General features: G+C 30.8%; 2 protein-coding genes and 2 long non-coding RNA genes across 6 annotated transcripts; all 4 read right to left on the bottom strand.

Moving 5' to 3' along the window:
- Positions 1-219: 219 nt before the first annotated feature.
- On the bottom strand, positions 220-2,744 carry LOC108825980 (uncharacterized). 2 transcript variants are annotated; one of them, XR_008938761.1, is made up of 3 exons: positions 2,661-2,744; positions 763-2,460; positions 220-664 (listed from the first exon to the last, which is right to left on the bottom strand). It is a non-coding gene; the product is annotated as an uncharacterized LOC108825980 (long non-coding RNA). The 2 variants fall into 2 exon arrangements; XR_008938760.1 differs by having other exon boundaries at positions 763-2,735.
- Positions 2,745-3,759: 1,015 nt separating this feature from the next.
- LOC108826842 (uncharacterized) lies at positions 3,760-4,546 on the bottom strand. Its single transcript, XR_001945553.2, has 2 exons — positions 4,293-4,546; positions 3,760-4,206 (listed from the first exon to the last, which is right to left on the bottom strand). It is a non-coding gene; the product is annotated as an uncharacterized LOC108826842 (long non-coding RNA).
- A 1,178-nt stretch (positions 4,547-5,724) lies between these two features.
- LOC108823884 (uncharacterized) lies at positions 5,725-8,911 on the bottom strand. 2 transcript variants are annotated; one of them, XM_018597180.2, is made up of 10 exons: positions 8,853-8,911; positions 8,594-8,654; positions 8,303-8,383; positions 7,616-7,733; positions 7,430-7,524; positions 7,089-7,160; positions 6,648-6,905; positions 6,416-6,527; positions 6,143-6,326; positions 5,725-6,048 (listed from the first exon to the last, which is right to left on the bottom strand). In XM_018597180.2, the coding sequence occupies exons 2-10, from the start codon at positions 8,615-8,617 to the stop codon at positions 5,961-5,963; spliced, it is 1,032 nt and encodes a 343-aa protein (XP_018452682.1). In that variant the 5' UTR covers positions 8,618-8,654; positions 8,853-8,911; the 3' UTR covers positions 5,725-5,960. The 2 variants fall into 2 exon arrangements, with proteins under 2 accessions (XP_018452682.1, XP_018452683.1); XM_018597181.2 differs by lacking the exon at positions 8,853-8,911 and having other exon boundaries at positions 8,594-8,826.
- Positions 8,912-12,505: 3,594 nt separating this feature from the next.
- On the bottom strand, positions 12,506-13,557 carry LOC108826000 (uncharacterized). Its single transcript, XM_056993356.1, has 4 exons — positions 13,412-13,557; positions 13,193-13,329; positions 12,888-13,013; positions 12,506-12,794 (listed from the first exon to the last, which is right to left on the bottom strand). Exons 1-4 carry the CDS (start codon positions 13,448-13,450, stop codon positions 12,665-12,667), a joined length of 432 nt encoding a protein of 143 aa, XP_056849336.1. The 5' UTR covers positions 13,451-13,557; the 3' UTR covers positions 12,506-12,664.
- Between the last annotated feature and the right edge of the window lie 6,578 nt (positions 13,558-20,135).

The following is a 20,135-nucleotide window of genomic DNA, read 5'->3' as shown; positions in this document are numbered from 1 at the left end:
CTGATGTAAGATGAAAGAAAATGGCATAAAATAGTTTATTGAATGAGTAGGTCCGAACTGACACTGGCGAAAGCTGCAACCGCACATGTATGTACTGCGGCGCCAAGGAAAGCTTCTGTGAGAGTGTTGCACCGATTAAGTAGCACTGTCTCATTGACTTCCAGGAGAACAACCGTCACAACACACTTTAAATTTGAAAAATCTCACAAGTAACACATGTAAGTGAAAGAGACATACTATATACTACATGTACTTTATAGTATAGTCATACGATAAAGTTAACTAGATACAAGGTTGGATTCTATCTATTGCGTGACTATGCCATCGCGGTTTACAAAAAATTGTGCTGTCTACAACAAGCATAGACAATACTTCAGTAGCATGCAAATACGCACAAATGAATATACATCGCTATATTTCAATAGTAAAACACTAGTAAATATACTTGGTTCTATACTATATACATGTCTCTTATAGTCTAGTGTTATCAGTTGTTCTTCCAACCCAGAAACTTCGGTGGCCAAAACCACGACAACCACAGAAGCAAATATGTGAACTTTGCTTTATCAAAATCTAAATAGATTCACAGAACATTAGTTTCGAATGACCAACTATTGTCTGAGCGTACTTTTTTGTGACTCGTCCAACTCTGTTCCAACCGGATCTGCAAAAGAAATGTCGTTTTGGATTAATTTCCTGATAATCCATGGCGGCAAAACAGAGTCGCTTTCTCCTTATGCTATGAAATCAAACCGAACATACTTAGATTCTTTGCCTATAACGCTTCATTTGCCTTGCCGTAAAATTTCAGGGCCGTCAGAACACTTACTGTCCAAATCCAACTTGCGCCATGTCTCGAAACCACCATGTCTCGAAACCACCACGAGACACCAACTTGCGCCATGTCTCGAAACCATTCTTCTTTTACTGTTTTTGCTTTCTTTTGCCATTGGCCAAAGTGAAGTGAAAGTATAAATTTGATGGACACCAACTAGTGGAAATTAATTACAATTTTTTTATCTATAAACAAACAGAAATTCATGTTCAATCAGAGGATGCATGACTTTGATGAACACTAAGTATATGATATTGGAAAAACATTTCTTTAATACTTGTGTTTTCTTTTTCATTATTTTATTTTCAAAATTTTGAGCACTGATTTTGGTTCTAAATAGATTATTTTATTTAATGGTAGAAAGTTTTTAGTTATATTTTTGTTTTATTGATGACATCTGACATATCTTTAATAAATGATTGTTTTCACAAAATGACACTAAAATTCATATAATATGATACCAAACTAAATAGTAATCGTTTTTGGTTTAAAACTGACCCAACGTAAATATGAATTTTGAATAGTAGTTATATCTTATTAACTAAAAAATCAAATATTCCGATTCGAAACTGAACTGATATTCGGATTAGACAGACCTAGTTTTGACCTTCCCACCATTTTCTTTTCTTTTGTTTTCAAACTTGCTTATTTTAAGTTAGCTTTTGATTTTGACTTCTGAGTTTGCTTTGATTGTTTTATTTGCTCCAGTTTTTAAAAATGGATTTGTTTAATTTATGTAATATATTATATTCTTAATATGTGATTAGATTTCTCCTGATGGTTCGCTAGGCTTTTTGTACAACTCTTGCTTGACTGTTTAATCATTTTTCCTTACATCAACTAGTCTAAAACGCACGAGAGAAGGTGCAAACTAACAGGTAGGTCTGGACACGGATTGGATATCAGGATTTTTGAATGTATTTGTGATTTGTCTTGAATATTACGGATATCTAATTTTCCGATTTACTTTGCTTCGGAAAAATACGGATATTTCGAAAAAACGGTTATCCAGAAAATAAATAATTATTTGCGGATATTTGCGGATACTTACGGATATCTCATTTGTTTTGATTATACAAATAATCTTAAAAATTTGATACAAATTTGTTTTGTAAAATATTTGTTTTGCATGATATAAAAGATAAAAATTAAAAGAAATAGTGAATCTACATATTTTGTAAAATTTTAAACTTAGTTAACAATTATAATAATACAAAACTTAAGAAAAAAATTATAATTGTAATAAATATTTTCTCTTCCTTTTATGTAATATTTTTAGAAAAGTAGTAATGTGAATATAATCCGTCAAATCATATGTTAGAATAATAATTATATAGTTTTCTACATTTAAAACTTTAAATATAATAAAAATACATGTATTTATATATTGACGGATCAGATCGGATATTCGCTTCCCAAAATTTTAATATTTGTGATTTACTTCGATTTTAACTGATATAGAATTTTATCATTTGCTTTGCTTCAAAAGCTTACGGATATCCTGAATTTTTGAATCGAATAGCAACGAATCACGGATCGAATCAAATTTAACAGATAAAATGCACAGCTCCAAGTAACAGAAGATAGACCTGAATATGCCATCAGCACATACGCTTAGTGTGAATCTGAGAAACCAAAGTCAAGGTACAACCAGTTAAATGACATTCCCAATCCTTACATATGAACAATATTCCTTGAAATTTTTTATATCAAGTAAATAATTTTTTTTTTTGACATTTATAGAGGATAGACGATATTCGATATATACCCCATACTAAAGTTGGTATTTAAATTTGCAAAAAAAGAAGAATATATAATTATATACCGAGAAGTAAAAAAAAGCTGAGTGGGGCATAGGTGCATCGAAATGATTACGGATGGAATTGCAGAGGCATAAGAAGCAAATTACGTCCGTACCTTCGATTTTAGATTCCCCACTTTGAATTTATAGGCCACGAACGATCATAGTTTTGCCGATGATAAAGCACCTCCAATAATTAAACGATTTTTTAGCAAAAAAATAAAATAATTAAACGATTAAAAAGCAAATTGTTGTTACCTTTTGTTTTCTTTTGGTGTGTTTGGAGGCTGAGTCTCAGGTTTCATGTGACTTGCATCAAGCGGCAAAAACAGATGAGATATGCGTTGGCTGTGAGCGGTGAGGCTCGTGATGAATGTGGCCTTGAATCAATGTATTTGTTAACCAAAGCATAACACCATTTCCAACTCATTCCATATTTCATTATGAAATGGAGTTTACAATAAATAAATGTTTCAATTATATTCTATTTTCACTATGTAATAGAATAAAAATAATTTTATTCTATAAATAGAAATAATATTTTTTATTTCTAATTCAGTATTATGAAGCAATGTTGAAATAAATCGAACTTTAATATAGAGTTATTCCAATTTCAAGAAAAATAGAATTTTACATTAGAAATGCTCTAAATATACAATCACTTCTTAGGAGTTTATCATTATATTGGATTATTTATCTTTGGACATTTATAGATCAAAGTTGGAAGTTGACTAATGTTATATAAAAAAGAAAACAAAGAGCGGATTTTGGAGTTTCATTACAAAGTTGATATCCAAACATGAAGATTGCATTAAGAAAGTTCATAAAAAAGCTTCTTCAAATTATTTTGTGTTATAATGTTATCTTTAGATTTGTATTTGGTTGTATCTTTTTATTTTATGTGTAATTTTACATTTTATATAAAAAAGTAGTTGTTAAAAAAATAGGTAACAAAGGTTTTAAAATATTTAATGACTTTTAGTGATAAACCCTTAACTAAGTTTTCAACATTATAAACCATGAACGGAAAAACTATCTATTTCTTCCTCGTAACTATTATATTACATTAGATCCACACCAAACTATGACCTAGTGCTATATCTCCTCCAACTGAAAATTATAAATTATTTCTCCATGAATTAGAAGTTTCAAACTTGTTTCTCTCAGAATCAATGGTTTGAAACTTAAATATTCATATAACATAATGTTAGTCGGTTTACTATTAACCAAAAAGTCTTTAACCAGATAAACCAACACAAAATCCAATTGTAACAAAATCTGATGCAAATTAAAAAAAAGAATAAAATCCGACCCATAAACTACCCAACCCGGTTTATCTTCTTCATCACCCAAAATCAGATGATCCACATTCTCGCCAACTTTCATATTTCTGAGGCTAAATCTGATGTGTGCTTGGATCGCATTGACATGAGCTTCAGGGTGATGAAATATCAGTTGGATTCGATGAAGATCGGCGGAAGAGGGATGATAAGAGAAGACATGAAGATTGCCGAAGCTCATGGCAAAGAGGAAAATGGAGACTGAGACGACATATTAGCTTCTGTGGAGTCTGAAGCAATGATAATCGGACGTTAGCAAACAATGGGTTTTGAAAGAGAACAAGAGGATTAAAGGAAGCTAATATGTCGGTGTTACCTTTTACAACGATGGGTAAAGAGAACAAGAGGATGAAAGGAAGCTGACACCAGAAGAAGATGGTGGTTCTGATGATGGACAGGAGAAGACGCGGTGGATATCGGTGGGTATCGGTGGGTTTCGGTGAATTTCATCACTGCCTCGAGTCGGGTTCTAGGGTTTCGAGGGATTGATTTGCTTTCGATTTGGGGGAAATGAGGAAAACACTTACGAAAAAGAGAAGGTTTGAGAGAGAGACATGCGGGTCATCCGAGTCGTGTGGTCGGGTCAAATAGAAAGAGGTTAGATCTGTAAATATTAGATTTTACTAAGGGCAGTTTTGATTTTTACCACGTTTTCAATTAAAATATGATTAAAAAGATATTTTTTTTATTGATGAGATAATATAGAATGAACAATAGAGGTAGTGGGGCAATGGAAAATAAATAGCCCCACTTAGAAAATGAAAACACATATTTTTCTAAATGGGGATATTAGAAGATGAACATTTTTTTATTAATCAGAAAACAATATTTTATTAATAAAGAAACAAAACAAAATGAAAGAAATAAAGAAGAGGCAAACGAACTAAAAGGAATGAACCAGAAAGAAACAGATTTGACCGAGTCGGGTGTTTTATGGACCCATGCTTAATTAGATTTGGGTTATTTTCCGTTTACCTGGTTAATATTTTCGGTTAACAATAAAATAACTAAAATTATGGTTTATGGGTAATTAAGATTTTAATTGTTGATTCGGGGATTAATAAGTCTGAAATTTTTAATTTAGGAAGATATAGCACTAGATCATAGTTTGGTGGAAAACTAATAGTATATGATAGTTATAAATGAGAAATAGATCGTATTTCGGCCCTCAACTTATAAATCGTAAACGTATGTCATTCTCCGTCACGATTTTTTTAGACAGAGGGTAACAGACGTTAATAGAATTGAAGTTGAAGACTGTTTTATGATTCATTTTTAGTTGGAAATTTTAATTACTAAAATCCCTTGTTTTTGTATATGAAACATGAAATTCGTTCTTCTGGTATGAAATTCCATCAGCTTATTCAATTTAACCAAAGCATCTGTCCATGCGTGTTTAAATTAACAGTCTTTGTGTGGATTGAGTACAAAGAGAGACAGGAGACAGGAGATAGAGAGATAGTGATATGTGTCCTAAAGAATGTTGCTCTTATGAAGAGCGGACAGAACCTCCTTGTTGTGACAGCTTTTGGTTGTTAATATGGCATTTTTTATCGAGTAAATTTCTTAAAACAACGTTGTGGTCATGTCGTGTAGACAGAACGAGCTAGTGGTTAAACAAGGTAGATAGATACCAACCTATATGTAAACCACAACGCTACGAGTAAAAACGTAGATTCTAACACGTATCAAGTCATTCAGTGACCACAACGATGCGAATTCTAGCCTCTATGAGAGAGACTACCGAGAGCGCACAAAATGTTGAAAATAGAAAATGCTAAGCGTCCATAAATTGCATTTTCGTCTATACCAAACATGTCAAGAAACAGAAACAGATGACAATCAAAGAACCGAATCCCACAATTCTCGAAATTAACATTTCTAGACGTCCAAAAGGATCTAAAGCTGGGCAAACTGATTTGGATAAGCAAGGAGTATCTATGCTGAGCCAGTCTTATCATCCTGTCCGATACGATATTACCTTTCATTGCTGCTCCTCATCGGGTACTTCTTGACCAATTACCCGTTGTGCAAGTCTGTAGTACAAGATCCCCATTGTTGCCATACAAGCTCTGCACATCAGTTACATGGTTGAGTTTAACAATTAGCTTACAGTTGATGATATGAAAAAGCAGTTGAAAAAAAAAACCATAAACAAGGTCTTACATGATTGCTATGAAAAGGAGTATTTTTCTTATATCCATCCTTGATGATCGATGTCTTACACGTCCTTCTGAACCCTCTTCTCCCTTTGTTGCATCTTTACGAGGTGGTGCAGTCACGGGTAGAGTTGGTAATGCATTTGACCAGAATGGTAGTAAAGCCCGCAAAAACTTGTGACGAAGAGGACCTTACATGAAGCAAAAAATCAACAAGTCTTAGACAGGTAAAAGCAGAAACGCATATATTATTTCAGAAAAGACAAGTTTCTTCTCTCACCTCTTCTTGAGTACTTTTTTTTATTCCCGTCTTCGTCGTCTGCATAATATAGAGTCTCAGAGTTCTGTCTGTCCACAGCGGGTACACCTTTCCGAGCAGCAGCAGCAGCAAACTATATACAACATCGATTGATAGTTAAGAGTAATTGTGACAAATCATAGAGGGTAAATACTGGGAACTACAACTAGTTTTCATGGAAGAAAAAACTCATATTTTAAGAAGAATGTCTTACTCCAGGGCTTGAGGATTTCATGTAATTCCCAGCAGAAGCAGGAACATCTATTTCAACTATCTCTGAAACCGCAGATTTGGAATATTCTCCATTGCCAGCTACTGAATAACCATCAGGAAGATTCTTCCCTTCTTGTGTATGAGAAGAAGATGATGATACATTAATCAATGCATCTGACGCAAATGCAGGGGGTGGGCTACGAGATTCAGAGGCTCGCGAAACTGGATGGTTCCCAAATAGATTCTTCTCAAGGCCAGTCTGGCATATATACAAACGAAAAAAAAAAATTAAACTGCCATGATTAATGGAAATAATCTATGCTCTCATTTAGAGATGTCTTGATGAATGAGGACAAACTAATAATTTTAAGTTTTAACTTCTTTCATGAAGAACAACTTGGATAACATGCAACAGCAATTGAGCCTAGAGAATAAAACTGACCTGCAAAATCGCTTCCCTTAACTGTGCATGAAGCCGAGATCCTGCATCTTTTACCATCTTAGGAGGCCATATCTGAAATTTGTCGACAATATAAGAGCTATGATATAACACTCCAAACAGGCATTTGAAGCAAGGTACAATATACAAGCCTCAGGACCAAAAGAACCTAGATAGCTACATCCACTATATTACATCAATGGGTGCAGTAGTACACACCAGGCTAAAGGAAGCGCTCAAAGTCATCGGAGTTTTAGAGAAAGACTTATAATATATCATCAGCTACTCTTATTTTAATTACGTTACTTCTCCAAGATTTATCTATACAAATCAATAGGTCTTACAGGGGTGCTACAAGAAGGGCAGATATAACCAGCAGGTGCAGTATGGGGAGGAAAACTCTTGATAAGAGAAACCAAGCAACTTGTGTGTATAGCATCTGACACAAATAGATTTTTAGTTTGTAAGTATTAAGAAATTAAAAGAAAAAAAGAAAAAGAACCACTAATGATAAGAGTGAGATAACATACGCAAGCAACCCAAACGAGTGACTTGAAGACCTCCCCCCTCATCAAATGTTGCTTGGCATTGACAACATTTCGGCGGGTCATACTCTCCATCTATCACCCATTCGGAATAAGTCCGGACCTAATTGGTTACAAAACGATATAAACATCTTTCACCATTGTCCCTCCATGTCAAAGAAGAAAAAGCAATTTTTTTGATACATTGTTGAACTATAGATGGGGGAAAACACGGCCACAGAAAGATTAGATCAGATGGCTGCTTATGCACACAAATCAAGAAAAGAGACATATAATATGCCCCGAGAAATAGATCTTGATGACAGAAAGGCATCTGTTAGTGACACAGAGGCGTGAAATGAACATCCATAAATGTCTAACAAAACAAAATAAACACCGCAGGAAAGAGCTGAGATACATAGACAGAATCAGACAAGGGAGCTTCAACTCTGCAAAATTATCGGTTATAGTACACCACACAACCCACCATATATTTAGATTAACATTTAATGTCGCATGTACAAGTATTAGTTCTCAGAAGCAGCAAACTTTTTATGAGTCAAAGACTTTCTAATAGAATTTAGCAATTTGAACAAGGGCACCACATTCCAAAAAAAAAAACAAGAGACTTAATTCGCCTAGAAAACAATCAGGTCAGGGTAACAAGAAAGCATATGAGTTTGATGAGCATACCACACAAGTTTGATGCTCCGGGAAGCAAATGCATTCCCCACAAACAGGGACCTTGTGAACAAAGCAATACAGCTTCGTAGCCTGTACAACAACAAGAGAAATTAAAAACATTAGCATTCGACAAATAATTAACACCAAATAGTTGATGATTTCTCCTACAACATCTATTTTCCCAATTTAGATGATCAAAAGAAAGACATGCACACAAATCCAAAACTATTTTCCCAATTTCTTAACCAAATATTGAGATGCAAGATCCGAAATCACCAACAACGATGAAATGAATCACACCTTTCTGCATTTGCAGACCACCATCGGATAATCCCGAGCTCAGAGTGCGATCTTAGGGTCCCTGCTAGATTAACGGATCACACACAGAAGAAGAAGAAGAAGAAGAAGAAGACAGATATCAAATTTGTTAATCAGATCGGGGACTAACAAGAGGAATCGATATTGGAGGTAAGCAAGATCTCTCTCTCGAGAGAGAGAGAGAGAAAACAAAATGGATCGGAGGAGACTAGAGATGATGGAAGATCAGATCAGAACGTACCAAGCAGAAGCGACTGTTTTAGCCCTGATTCGATTTTCCGGAAGCGCTTTACCCTTTATGGCCTATAATGAATATATATATATATATTTTTTAACTTAAACATCAAACTTGTTTTTCAGTATTTACTTCCAACATCAAAAAATTTAAGGAGTAAAAATTATAATTACAGAAATAACAGTATTTTAGAACATAGAGAGTAATAACAGTAATTGCAATGTCATGGCTAGAACATAGAGATTAATTACAGTATTTTAGAACATAGAGATTAATTACAGTATCTATACTATTATTAAAAGGGAAGCAGTCTTAAAAAGTCGACTTATGCAAGTTGTTTTGGACCCTTTCATTTAACTAATTATTTGTTTGGTTTACCCCTATATATCCTAACAACACGTGATATATATCATGGTTCTAATGTTTCCTGTTTTCACTCTAACCATTAAAATGGGTTACACTAATTTAATTATATTTTCTCTATATTTAAACCATTTAAAACAATTCGTAGCCCCTTTAATCAATTTGCTAACGATACAAAATTGTTTGGTTGACTAACCCACAAACCAAAACAATATCATTCATATGCCATCGACCTCTAAACCAATTAATACACATTTTGAAACTTATTTAAAAGAATATATATCATACATAATATTATACTATATCATCTTACATTATATAGTCCAAATATTAACAAATTCAAATTTAATAAAAACACTTTAGCAACCACCAGTTAAAAAAAAATTATATATCTATATATCTATTCTATTAAAGCATATAAATGTTTATGAATCTACCCCTGAAATTTTTAAGTAATTACAAAAATTGTCTGCACCTTTTTTCCAACATTACTTGTAACTAATCAAAAGTCATTATTTTGCAATTACATTAAAAATTATTTAATATAATTAAGTTTTTAGCCTTTTGAAAATTTGTTTCCTAAATGTTTGCACCATATCTTTCAAAAAAATCTTTCACATTATTAATCATTTGAAAGCATTTATTCAATGAAACCTTAAAATAAAATAAATTTGAAATAACAAATGATTAAATCAACAATTAAAATCATAATACTTGTCTGGATTATCTCAACTCCTTAAAAATAGTTTCATTTAAAATAAAAAACTAAATCACATAAACAAAATTTAATACAATTATAGAAAATATTTTGAAACGCACAAATAAATTTTTCAATACAAAAATGTTGAAGATATAAAATATTTTATTTAAATTAAAAAAATCTGAGTAAAATAAGTTTAACTTCGGTTTAAATAAATAAAATCATATTACGGGTTAGAATTATTTAAAGTTTTCTAAAATTTGGTCATATTGAAAATAACAAAAATAAGTCATATAAGTAAATTTAAGATAAATTTCATAAAAAACTAAAATATATAATTTATCAAAAATCATAATTTTTGTTACGTAAAATAATTTTTCAACAAAAAATATACCCGCCCTTTTTAAGGGCGGGTCAAAATCTAGTTTATCTTTTATAATCAGAGCTACATATTTCTCATTCTCTCCTTTTCTTTTTGCTTTATATCTGTTTACAAAAAAATTATCCCCTAACAACTGATTTAAAATTAATTATTTTAACAATATTTAACAAAAAATCGAGGAAAAGATTTTTATATTTTTCAACATATACCCGAATTTGTTTTGCGTGAAATGGATATATATTTCTCAAAAATATATATTTTAAGATAAAAAATTTATTATCAAAAAGAAAAAAGTTATTATCTACTATGTTTAATAATATAGAATAAAATTTAATTTTACAATTTCTCTTCCTCCCTCTTTTTTTCTTTTTCTCTTCCTCCAACTCTCCTTCGTCATTTCTCTAATTGCTTTTATCAACAACATAAACAGACACAAATTATCAACAACATAAACAGACACAAATAAAATTGTACAAAATCAAAATGGTAGCTATATGTCTATGTAAATGACAAAAAACTATTGTTTTTGAGTATTGCATGCAAGAGTATCTGCAGTTTTGTTGTGCGTCTGTGATACATGAATGAGTTACGAATGATTAAAACTCTACTTTATTAGCTGAATATCTTTAAAGTAAATTGCAAAAGCAGATGATTCGTCTTTCTTTGAAATCATCTTCAACAATTAAAAACAATCTCTTACGAATGTTACATACAATTGAATTAGAATCCTCATATTTTTCATTTCCCAAATGAAAGATTCTAATTCCGAGTGGATGGGTGAAAGGCGAGCTCTTGTATTTCTTGCCCTAATTAACCCATCAAAACTCTTTAATATACTATACCATCACTGTTCTAAATGGGTATCATTTTTCTTTTAATGAACCATTTGTAAAACACCATTTTCTAGTATTTGAAGTAGGATTATAACTTAGGGATCCCTTTTTGTGCTTGCTGCTTGAGCCTCATTCCAAAGTATCAAATATATTTCTGCTAGTTGTAGAGTATCTCTGGGATATATGTTTATGTTAGTAAAAAACATGTTATTTCATTTTTTAAATATAAACAAACTGATAATTATCCATATATAGAGAAGTTCTCCAAAACATTAGTCAATATTTTTCCAAAAAGTTTGTAGTGAAAAATTTTCTAGGATTGACAGGATTTTTGAGAGAGTCCATATTTAAATCGTTAGTAGACATTTAAAAAATACATGATTCGTTGACTCTTCCTCTACTCCACTCTTTCACACTAGATATTATTTTGAATACTTCTTGCCTACAGATTAATCTTAACCGTAAGACATCCTAAGAATATGTAAAATGTTGGGTGGACAACAAATTTTTCAAGAATAAACCTTCGAAATATTGAAGTTTAGTCCGTAAACAATAAGCAAATACCTTGAATCACTATGCACCTTCTCTACTTGATAGCCAGATTTAAACAAGTATTTTCTATTTTTTGATAAAATGTCATCTTTCTTTGTTAATCAACTGGTTCCAGTTAGGTGGAATACTTTCTATAATTTTTGCATCATCCGAGTCCACCAAGGCTCAGATTGCTGGTACATTCCATGTTAGCGAAGTGGTATTGATGAGAGTATCCACTATAAAGTGGTGATGATTTTGTTGAATAATGTTTCTTGTTTAACCTTCTGACAGTATATGGGCTAAGTAAATCGTCTTCATTCATACTCTGAGCGTGAAATGTCCATCTCACGTTTGAGAAGGTGGCCGAGGTCGAGAATAGTGATGTCTGAGACAGTTGCATTGAAAACTGAGCGATCCAAGAGGCAGTAGTCGTCTGCAACGTTTCATTAGTAAGCAAGCTCAATAGTTTGAAGGCGGAAGTGAGGGCGGATCAATGACCTTTAGATTTCTAATTCTGCTCTCCGTGCTAGTTTAAAGGAGGTGCATGATTACTTGGATCAGCCTAAGGAAGCGCTGCACAAGAACTGATAAAGGATCTAACAGACGTTTAGAAGGAGAGTTGTGATCTAAGGAACCGCCATGAGTTGGTATTGAAGGCTCACGAGGAGACCCCAAAGATACTATAATGGCCATGACTATGTTTGAATGTGATCTGTTGAAACAGATTCAAGATGTGTTTCAGAAAGATGCTCGCCTTAAGTCATTGATAATATAGAAGCCTAGAACGAAACCATTTTCATGGGTTCACGATATACTGAAGAGGAAGAACAAGATTGAACAAACAATGTGAGATGAAAGAACTCTATATTGAAATGGTTGGTTCAATTAATATCATCTCACCGGCTTTCACAGAACCAAAAATAGCGAATATACTAAATCATCTTTGCTAAAAACATCCAGGGATACAAAATCATCAAAGGTTAAAAAAAAAGGGAGCTTTGAATGTTCAAAGTTGGGGCAAGGGAGGAGCCTCGCCAAATTTGAGAATATAAGCAGCTTGGTGAACTGGTCTCAGCTGCAATATGACCTGGGCATCAAGATACGCTTCGCAGCAGAAGCACCATACTGACAAGTCACTGTCCTCGCCGCAGAATTAAGCATATCAGTTACAGTAAAGTAAAAAAAAAAAGAAAGAACAAGCAAATGTAGTAAACCACTGAAGCATATACCTGTAGCTGAGTGCAAGGCAATGAGCAGTCTGTTGATGATGCATAAGCATATGTCTGTTCACAAAACGGCTGCACAGAACCTCTTTACAACAAAGACATACCCAGTTCTCTACCGGGTTTTCGCACCTTAGCAAGTAAAGATAATTAAGTTAATACAATAGCAATGTCAAAATCAATATACTACCAAACAAAACAACCACAAGATAATTAATAACAATAATATAACACATTATTATTATTATTATTAATTTTTTTTTTTTTGACGTTGTACAGACCAGAACATAAAAGGGATCAAAGGGTAAAACCTTGAACAGGGAGTATCAGGATTTGGTAAGCGAGCTAAATCGGGAGAAAGAGAATTCAAGTGGTCGCAAGATGTTCGGGCTTCGACCCAACCCGACCCGGCTCCGAGAATCCAGTCTTGGGTTTCATCTGCAACTTCCTGAGAACGAGAGTTTGATTAAGAGAAAAAGAACAGAGATCTAGGAACGATATCGGAAGATTAAGAGAGATTAAGGTTTTACCGGATTAGAAGATGAAGAGGACGGTCCTCCGTTCGCCATCGAATGAAAGCAACGCCGAGAATATCTAAACGCACCGTTTGGGAATGGTTTTAGTCTCGGGCACCGTTTTTTAGTTTCGACTCTTTATTTCACCTATATTTATATTTGTGTGGAAATTTGTCAAAGAGTGTTAAATTAGAATAGAAAACAATTATTTTTTTTTGTCAAAGAACAGAAAATAATTCACCTTTCCGAAAACTTAGAAAAAGATAATTTTACGTTTTCAAAAAGTTGAAAACAAATATTTTCCACCAAACTTTTAATGCTTCATTTCAAAATGGCGTTGATTGTAGTTATTGTTTGCAAAAGAAAAAAAAGAGTTCTTAAATAAAAAGTTAATGCTTGGATAAAAATGACATATCTATCTATATTATTAATATTGATGTACATTTTGATACAGTTTGAAAATATGCATGCATAACATGATAAACAATGATTGTTTGAAAATATGAATATTTATATTATTAAAATTGAAATATTTTTGATACTATTTTGAAACATGGATAACGTGATAAATGAGAATTGTTTGGAAATATGGATAGCAAATTAATTATTTCATTTTATTTATATATTTAGCCATTTCATTTATAATAAATTAAATACTTCCTTTTTGTATTTATTATTTACATATTATGCCATTGTATTTAAAATCAATTTAAATTAATTAATTACAAAATTTGTTGTTTATTTGTGGTGAAAAAAATACAAACTAAAATATACATATTAAATATTATATAAAACAATTTTTAAATATAGTATTATCTTATTTATTTAAGTCAAATATAAAAATTTCGAGAGTTCAATTTTCAAGAAAACAAAATATCATAAAATTAATAATAATTCATAAAAGATTAGTGAAAAAATTAAAAAATTTAGTATGCATGTTGTTTCATTTTAAAATAAATTACAAAAAAACAACAGGTTAACATATGAATAGTATAACTACATCAAATTTTATCAAGTTATAAAATTTTAATATAATATTATATACAAATAAAAAAATTATTATCAAACATCTATATTATAAAAAATATTCTACTATATATGTAAATTACAATACATAAAAAGTACATGAATTTTTTTTAAAAAAACCAGCGGTTTATGAGTTTATGTTTAACACAAATTAAATCAAACATCCGTGCGGAGCGCAGGTTAAGTTCTAGTTGTAGTTATTGTGTAAGGCCCTTGTTTTGATAGTTTTAATTAGCTCTTGGGCAAAAAAAAAAACTGAAACCGAAAAATTAAACCGGAACCGAAATAAAATATCTGAAATCAAAATCAAACCAAAATTCTCAAATACTCTAATAGTTCCTATATTTCAATATCTGAATAATCAGAACTGAACCGGAACCGAACCGAGAACCGGACGGATATTCGAATATCCGAAACAAACAAATTTCAACTTTTTGATATAAGGTAAAATGTCAATAAACCCACTAAAACCCGAGTTGGACATGATTAGTACGAACATTGTTGCGACGAGACAATATTATCTTTTATTTACTCTCTGATATTATAAATATATGGTGTTTTGATTTAAAATATAGTAGATACTTATAAAATTAACACCTTTAGTGACTAGAACTCTGGTTGGATTGACTAATATGCAAATGTGTAACCATTAGATCACTTAGATTAACATGTTAACTAATATATTTTGTATATATATTTGATTCATATATTAAATGCGTACCCGGAACCGACTTGAAACTGAACTAAAACCGAACCGAAATCTCATAAATACCTATTGGATATAAGAATGATTTATCCGATATACCCAGAACCAAATGGTTCTTACCCGAAACAGAACTGAATACTCGAATGCGCAGGGCTAGTTTGAATAAGAATTTATTAAAATTTTGCTCACATGGTGTAGTTAAGATATGAATCCTCATAAAACATGTAAATTGTTTGTTGGCGAATCATACGTAATAGTTCTTATAATTTATAACAGCATAATTATTCAGCATTAAAAATAATAATAATAAGTTAAACTATAAAGATATTATCTAAATTTAATAGTAAGATTCTTTAAATTAATATTTAAAAACTTAGTTAAGTAATCTAGACCTTATTATGTCAGTTCCAGTCTAACATATGTTCTTTCTGTCACTTTTCTAAACACAAGAATGTCATTTAAAAGTTGTTTTTTTTTTAATTTTAAAAAGAATGGTATTCTACATTAGGGATATCGATCGGCCTGACCCGGCCCGGCCCAGGCCAGCTCCAACCCTGCAAAGTCCATTGTTATTTGAGCATGGTTTGAACCGGTCCGGCCCGTAAAAGTTTTGAACCTAAATTTCAAAATCCGGGGTCATACCCTAAAAGTAGAATCTTTTGGAGTTTTTGGAGTTTTTAAAAAGATGAATTAAAATTGAATTCATTGAATTTAAAACCAAAATTAATTTAATTCCAAATTTAAATAATTATCCATATATTTAGAAAATCTAAAACTAAACAAATTTCTTACTTAATAAACCAAATAAAATGTAATAGCGAATAGAAATTAGAAAAGAAATTCTTTCAACTCTAAGAGGTAAAAACTATAAGATCCAGATCATGATGTTCTTCATACCTTCCACATTCTCATTGTTAGCAAGGGCAACATATAAAATATAAAAAAAAATTAAATTTTGATACATATACATATATATATATATATATATATCAATATAAAATAAAATTTTATAAATATTAATATTGTTATGAATAATATATTGTGGATGTCCATTAACCAGTCCGGTCCATCAAGAGAAGACAGCCGGCTCATTTATAATAGAGTTAGAGTCTAGGTCAATTTATGGTTCATTGTGTATTAGGTTCATTTGTCTATGACGGTCTATGTAATCCTATATAGCAGAACCCTCTGATTGTGAATATGAGATACAGAAAGGACATGTTTGTTTCTCCATCTGGATAAGCCATTTGGATGAAGATGAGAGTTTTATTTGTTTAGACACTAAAAGTGCAACTCATTCAGATGGATCATTCAGATGATTTTTGGAAATCTAGGTTTAATTTTAAAGTCCATTCAAATGAACCAATTTGGATCATTTGAATGGAGATGGTTCATTCAAAATGGTATAATGTCTATTATGCCCCAAATGCAATTCACAAATTATAAACCTAAACATAATATTATTTTGTCCCACGTAAAAATTGACAAAAGCACAAAAACATTTTTTCTGCCAAAACCGAAAAATTTCGTTTTCCCACTAAAATTGAAATTTGGTTTTCTCGCAAAAACGTATTTCCCGCCAAAACCACAAAAATGCATTTTCCCGCCAAAATCACAAAATGTGTTTTCCTGCCAAAACCGCAATATTTTATTTTCCACCAAAACCGAAAAGTATCGTTTTCCCGTCAAATTGAAAAATATCTTTACCGCAAAAACGTATTTCCCGCCAAAATCAAAAATATGTATTTTCACACCAAAACCAAAAAATGTGTTTGTCCGCTAAAACCGAAAAATCTTGTTTTCCCGCCTAAACCATAAAAAACTTGTTAATTTTTGAAATAATTCTAATGTAAATATATTAAACTAAATAATTAAATGTAATATATTTAAAAATAATATCAACCATATGACTAAACTAACACAAGGATATTTTGGTAATCTGTTTACTAAACTCATTTGAATGGAAATGAAAATAAAGAAAAAACATATGATTCATTTAGCTGATTCATCTAGATGAAATATCTGGATGAACAAACAAACATGTACAAAAATCTGAATGATTTGAAATTCGAATAATTCGAAAAAAATGAATCATCTAGATAGATCATATAAATGAATCATCTGAATGGAAATAACAAATGGTGAAACAAACAGCCCCAAACACATTACTTTCACAACAAATATATTATTTTGATCGCTGACTGTAGATCCTCTGAATCAAATTTCATGTACGAATCAGTTCTTACACATATTTTGGTAGGGGACGGTTGTTATATTTGTTTACTACATAACACTAAATTTAGACTCAGATGCCCCTGTAGTTATCAAAATGCTTAGATCATCACATGTTATATAAATTAATTCACCATAGCACAGCGTTTGACGTTTCCACGATTCTAAAACATCCAAGTTTTCATAGAAATTTTAATCCAGTCTATAAAGTATGTTGCAACATATATATGTCTAAGCGGCCTTTGTAATTTAGACTTTCATTCTACATCATTCATGAATTTTGAAATCTTGTTATAAAAAATAAAAATCAAATCAATCTTAAATTAATACGAAAATATAAGAAAATAAAACTTAGAATATAAAAGAATATTCTAAATTAATATTTTAGAAAGTTAACTATTTTACTCCTACAAAAATTCGGGTTCCTAAGGCCGAGAAGAATCCTCCAAATTCTTATGAGAAACGTTTCAGACTCAAGGTCTAAGAGGAGGATGTCAACCAAGTCAAAGCAACGATAAAATGACATTTTTATATCTGAAAATTTGTATACGTTGCATTCCAACCCAAAATTTTAATGTAGTTCAAACTCATACATAAACTATTAATTTGTGGAAAATCAACATTGACCCGATTCCATGAGTCAGTTGTTAACTGTAGACGTTTCCAATTAGACGTCTTGTGTAAAAAGTAAAAATGATGTCATATTGAAAACATCTACAATTAACAGTTGACTCACGGAATCGGCTCAAAGTTAATTTTCGAAAGAAAGAAAAATTTAGGTATGTTAAAACGCAATTTGGTAGTTAATGTATGAGTTTGAATTACATTAAAAATCTAGGTAGGAATGGAACTTATATGAATTGTTAAGGTATGAAAAAAGGCACATATATTTCGAGTCTCACTGGATTGCTTCTAGTAAGGTCACTAGAGCATAAATGGAATATTTCTTGTGACAATCGACATTTTGCGTATTAGAGAGAATTAAACTATTTGGTTTTACGGGAAAGGTAGATGTATATAGAGGTATTTGACTGGTTAACCTAATGGTTCTCAGAATATTCTCAAATATATCATTATTACTTTGTTTAATAGATTTTGTTTATTTAAAGAATCGTACCTACCCTAAGTGGTTATATTTTTAAATTAATAGTTAAACCTTTTTTGTATATATTTGGCATTTTCTCTTTTACATAGATGATATACATATACAGATTATGAATGAGAGAACTTCGGTGATCAGAAAATATAGAAAATGTAGTTTCTAAACGATATCAAAACTAAATATTGTACACTAGAACCTCTATAAATTAATACTCTTGGACCAGTTCAAAATATGACACAAATCAATAAAATAATAAGATATATTTTTTAGAAAATCTTATGTAAATATATGGTCCCACTAAAATTATAAATTAATAATATATAGAATACATTTCATTATATTGTTAATATTATATTTACAATAAAAATACCTTTATTTTCTCTTAACATTTCAATATATTTTGATAATATTTAGTAAAATTATATAGAAAAATCATATATAAGTTATATGAAGCATAAAAATATGAACCAAATGATATAATAAAAAATGAAAGCCAACATTCTAAAATTTATTAATGTACAATACATACGCTAAAATCAATTATATTTTATTTTATAAATAAAATATTAAATAATAAAAAATCTAAAAAAGAAAACTTTTTGTAAATTAATATCTCTAAAAATTAATAAAATTTTAAAGTCCCAACATTATTAATTTATAGAGATTCTACTATATTTTATATGGTTGTCAATCACTACAATATCTTAGTTTTACAATATAATTTACCGTGTATTGTTCACTGGTTTTCAAATTTAAACCATATACCCTAAAATCTGCAAACCTAAGTCCTAAATCCTAAACAGTAAACCCTAAATATAAAATTTCATATGAAATTGATGTGATTTCAATCATAATATTTATTGAGAAAATTAACCGAACAAGATCGAATAAAAATTGTGTATCTAAACCATACATGTCGCATAAACATTAACTTAAATACTTGACCAAATGATACGTATATGTTTAGAATGTACATCAAATTTCATAAGATGATATCAAACCAAATAAATTTGAAAGCATAATATACTAATCTTATATCAGCAAGTTTTAAGAGTCTAATCCCAAGTGGAATTAAGGGGGGTGTATTGAATCTGAAATTTGTAGTTATTTGATTTTTAATGAGTTTTTAGATGATTGCAGGAGAATTAGAGCATTTGGCGTGATTTTTGTTAAAACACTCTAGAATCTCATCTAAAACAGTGGGATTTGTATTTTTATTTTTATAACTAAAGAACTCCCTTCAAACACTCTAAAAACACTTAAAGCACTCTAAAATCTCTAACTTAAATTTTGTTCAGTAACAGTGGATTTCAGAGTGTTTTATAAAATGTCAAGTTCAATAACACATGATTTTAAAGTGTTTTTTAAAATTCACATTTGAATAACAGTGGATTTGTCATTTTAATACAAATCACTTCAAACCTTTAATTGAATATATCCCCTAAGTGTAATTTGAATTATAAATACATGTCACTTTTGTCATGTGACATTTTAGAACCAATAAAAATTATAATGTTTTAGCTTAAACATATTCTTATTTAATAGTATGATAGGTGGATAGTTTCTTTGGATTGGTTCATTATTGTTTATATTGGAATCTCATTGATCTGATTAAATGGGTTTGTAGGTTCTTCAGCCAAAAGTAGTTTAACTTTTTGAAAATTTCTTGTAAA

This window comes from Raphanus sativus, chromosome 9 (assembly GCF_000801105.2).
Source record: "Raphanus sativus cultivar WK10039 chromosome 9, ASM80110v3, whole genome shotgun sequence".
Taxonomy (NCBI): Eukaryota; Viridiplantae; Streptophyta; class Magnoliopsida; order Brassicales; family Brassicaceae; genus Raphanus; species Raphanus sativus.
Note: the sequence above shows the minus strand (reverse complement) of the source record. Positions and strands in the feature narration are given on the sequence as shown.